The following is a 4,553-nucleotide window of genomic DNA, read 5'->3' on the forward strand; positions in this document are numbered from 1 at the left end:
TATATAGAGATAATTTAGTTGATAGAAATTATAAATGCTCACTACATTCTCAAACAAATCTTCACGACAATCTCCATCTGCAGCTTAACATTTTACATCTCAAACTAATGCGATTAATTAGTCAAGAGCTACAGTAACTCATCACAAACCGTATCAGCTAGCTACTAGTTATGTTTATTATACTTTCATTACGGTGTATAAAGTTAGCTACTAAATCAAGTTAACGTTTGTCCAAAGTTGAACACTTAAAAACAAAAGCCAGCAAATAAGATAAATAAGAAATTGGAATTTTAAAAACCTGCAAACCTGTTTCTTTACTTTTTACGATCTCTATTTACATGTTTTTAAATTCCCAATTTTTATTTATCTTGTAGTACTTTATTCCTTCATTTCGATGTAATTTCCTGAATATTTTTTCCTTAAAAATTAAGGAGAGAGAGAGAGATGGCGAGTTTGTGGATGATGGAATCCTTCTCATCTGAGCAGCGTGAGTTATAGTAACTTACACTAAAGTACTGTGATAGTATTAGTTTTAAAAAAGTTAGTAACAGTACCTCTTTCTTGCTGGATAAATAACTGGTATTTGGAAATTAAACTGCCTAAAATTTAGAATATTTTCATAATTATTGCTAACTTATTGTTATTCGTATTTAACATTAACTGACTAAGTTTTAACTTTTATCCTTAGTCACAAGTTAGTTAGAGCTCTGTTCCAGGTCTTAGCCAAAATTTAAATTAATAAATATTACTAGTATTGGCATAACTCTATGAGACACTCAGTTTACACTAGGACTCAAGCCTCTAACAGACAACTCTTGTCACTTCGCTATGTGGATTTTAATTTACTTATGTAATGCTTTTTTTCCAGTTTTTGCTGTAACTATTAAAAGAAATGGCTATATAAATTGCAAAAGTACTTGTAATATATAGAATTGACATTGTAAAAATAAAGAGAGCTAAACTGGCAATATCATATTGGTCTAAATTGATTTTATTGTGGTCTGCTATATTGTTAATAAAGTGATAAATCTTAGTATAAGTTTATACAAATTTGTATTAAAGTAGAAAATGAAGTATAAACACAATGCAAATATTAATATTGAATTAGCACAAAGGTTATCAATATGGCATAATAGTGTTCTTTTGAATACTATATATATTTACATAAATAGGCTAGTACTGAATTATGTTAAGTTACAGTACAATGTTTATATGCATTTTTGTTTACATTTAATTTCACAAGTTATAAAATAATCAGCTGATAAATGTGCTATATACATCTAAAAGTTTGTAAAGCAGCACAATAAACTTTGGATTTTGTACAGATATTTTTGTACTAACAATTATTATGCTGTGAATGTCTTTTACAAGCTGTCAAAGCATGATTATAATTAATTATACATGTCATTAGATATTATATTAGGCCTATTATATTTTTAACACTACCTTCTTAATTTAGTCCATTACCAATTTTTGAGAATCAGAAGAGAGTAAATTAATATTATTTCAACCACACTATATACATTGCCATTGACGAGTTTTGCTTGATCCAGAGTTTTTCAGGCTGGCTGGGATACAACGATCATAGTAGTAGTTGGAATGCTATTTATATAGGCCATTTGTTATGATAACAATTCTTATGGTGTGAACACTATTTGCAAGCTAGAAAAGCATAATTATAATTAATCATACATGTCATGAGACATTATGTTAGGCCTATTATATTTTTTAATGCTACATTCTTACTCTAGTCATTGGATATGAAGAACATAGTGTGGTTGAAATACTATTAGTTTACACTCTTCTGATTCTTAAAAATCCCTAAGAGACTAGAAGAAGAATGTAGTGTTGAAAATGTCTTATTACAAGTATAATTAATTATTTTATACTCCATCCAATTTGAAACTACTAATGTTTAAACAAAATTAAGTTAGAAAGCTTTTTTCCCCACTTTTTCACCTGCAGGTTTTATATATTGTTGTTTAGTAATATGATGTTTTCATATTTTGATATAGCACATAATTAAACACTTTATCAAACTGTAAGTATGATTATCTTCAGGTGTACAATCAAATGTATTCAACTAAACCATAGAAAACTCCATTCAGAACAACTACTTTGAAAACAGTAATATATATATTCCAAGGCTAATAGTACATTATTGAGAAGTTTATCATTTGTTGTCATCAGGAGTCTCTCAAAAGAACTTTCTATTGCATGACATACTTTGATAACACTTGCTGATATTTCTATTAAAACACCTGTATGTTTTCTTTGTTGTATAAATGACAAGTTTCTAGGATTTTCATTTGTCAAGGCCTCTAAACAATCTATACAATGCACTCTTTCTTTTGTGTCATTTTACTATACAATCAGCCATGTATCATATGGTTGCTTCTTTTAGGGAGAAAGAGGTTTTAAATTTGAAACATATTCATAATTATGATCATCCTGTATAGGCTCACATACTTCAAGATCATACCTACTTATCGCACGCATGTCTACCATATCTACAGAACCAGTAGGAAGTGCCATGTGACTTTTTGTGAAACGTAAAGTTCTTTGTTTTATCCTGGACAATGCAGTTACCTGAGGGGTATTTTATATGCAGATGTGAACTGTCAAACAGTAGGTTAGTTATTACAAGTATATGTTGACCTAACAGCAGCAAAAATAAAATAGTTCAAAATGATCATAGCTTAATTTATGTCAAACAATACTTCAATGAGGCTAAAAATGATGGCATTAAAGTTTTGTATAATTTATGCACAGATTTGGTTGCAGTTAGAAACCCAGTAAATTGTGTTTTATATCAAGTTGCATATATTTTTTGCCCGATGATGTCTGTTAATTGAAAAATATAATTTTCTGTTTCTACTATAAAAGGTTTCCAAAATGATTCATCAGAAATTCTAAGTGGACCCCTGTAATTTTTAGTCAGTGGATTTCTGGAGTTGGCCAAATCAAAGAGACTATAAAATGTTCTTATAAATTTAATTGTAGGCTCACTTCCCTTAAACTTAGAAGAGTTCAAGTCTTTGTTGCAAAATTTTATTGCATTTGTCATACTTGAACTTAAAAGTTTGTGCTACAAAGTAACTTTTAGTTTTTTGCTTCTGTCATTAAATGTGCACTGACCTTACTCTATTTTCTAGGTGTAAGTCTTCTTGTCTTTGCAGTTGATGAATATCAATAATGAACTGCCACTTTATATATTCACCATCTTCACGTTTTAAAATTTTCTCGTGTGTACACATTTTTCAAATGTGATATATATATATATACATATATATAAAGTACAACATAAACTTTGCATTTGTCATTGCTATGGTGGAAGAACCATGGCTACAAGTTTTCTGGTGACATATCGGCACCCTGTTTTTTGAACATGGAGAAGTCCCAACTTAGACTATTGCAAAGAAAAGTGCCATGGTTGTATTTTCAACATCTGACAGTATTTATAGGCATATTCTCACCAATATTACTTGTTCTTGCCTTGTCAAACTATTAATAAAGAAATAGCCAACAGATGCCTTCCAGTTGTTGTTTAGTTTAGAGAAACTATCATAAATACCAAATAGAATGCTAATAATAGGAGTTATATCATCTTCTGTATCTGCACCTACATCAACATAACCAAGACATTTCTTTCTATCCCACTCAACATTTTTATATGATCGTTTCATCTAGCATTAAAGCATAAATAACTTTACTGGTTCCTTCTTTTCCACTTTTTTGTCACTTTTTATATTGCATTGAATGCTCCTTGTGAAAACTAGGTTCCACATTAATGCTTTGACACCATTTTCAAATAACATATGAATGTGGTTGGGCAAAATGGAAAGTGTACCATATAAAATTGTAGGCTGTGATGGAATAAAGCTGCAGTCTCAAGACAAAAAAAAACACATTGAAAGTCGTATGCAAATTTAAATGCTGAAATAGATTGAGTTGACAACTATCATATTACAATTAAACTAAAAATCCTGAGCTTAAAAATGGAAGTCATAGGTGCTCAAAAGTCAAAGTTCATCTTAGTTACGTAATGTTGCTGCTATTAAACCAAAAGTTACCATGTCTAATAATAAACAGTTATTGACTGGTTAGCAAGGCAACACATTTTCTGATATGGTACATTACCTATACTCACAGACATAGCTATTCTCGTTCACTGCTGCCCTGTATATGCAAACATTTTTTTGCATGCAACTAGCCTAGAGCTCCCACGTACCCCAAATTTCAAAAAAGCAAATTTTGAAGGGATCTGTTGAGAATTGGGCAGCTGAGTTATTTGTAGACACTTATCAGATGTGGAAAATTTTTAAACATTCAATGTAAACATATTCCAAATAGAAAGAAAAGGGAAGCTACAAGTAAAAACTAGGTTTGCTCACAAAGAGTTTAAGAAATAAAATTAAAGAAAAGCATCATAAAGTTAAGATATTTAAATTGACCGATATGACAGGAGACTTAGAAGATTATAGAAGATCAACAAAGTTGGTGAAATGGGAAATTATGACATCAAAAAGAATGTATGAGAAAAAGTTGTCTGA

The 4,553-nt window shown here is 30.1% G+C and overlaps 1 protein-coding gene across 3 annotated transcripts in view; it reads left to right on the forward strand.

Moving 5' to 3' along the window:
• Positions 1-434: 434 nt before the first annotated feature.
• The window catches only part of LOC106467908 (F-box/WD repeat-containing protein 2-like), a 24,336-nt gene continuing 20,217 nt past the window's right edge, over positions 435-4,553 (forward strand). The window contains exons 1-2 of one of the 3 annotated variants that reach the window (XM_022396132.1): positions 508-579; positions 2,460-2,632. Coding sequence is in view for 2 of the 3 variants with exons in the window: in XM_022396130.1 (XP_022251838.1) it covers positions 445-487 (43 nt within the window). In the remaining variant the exon portion in view is untranslated. Of the gene's footprint in view, positions 488-507; positions 580-782; positions 851-2,459; positions 2,633-4,553 lie in introns of those variants that run through there. The other 2 variants (XM_022396130.1, XM_022396131.1) reach the window with 2 other exon arrangements.

Source organism: Limulus polyphemus, unplaced genomic scaffold, assembly GCF_000517525.1.
Source record: "Limulus polyphemus unplaced genomic scaffold, Limulus_polyphemus-2.1.2 Scaffold2791, whole genome shotgun sequence".
Lineage (NCBI taxonomy): Eukaryota > Metazoa > Arthropoda > Merostomata > Xiphosura > Limulidae > Limulus > Limulus polyphemus.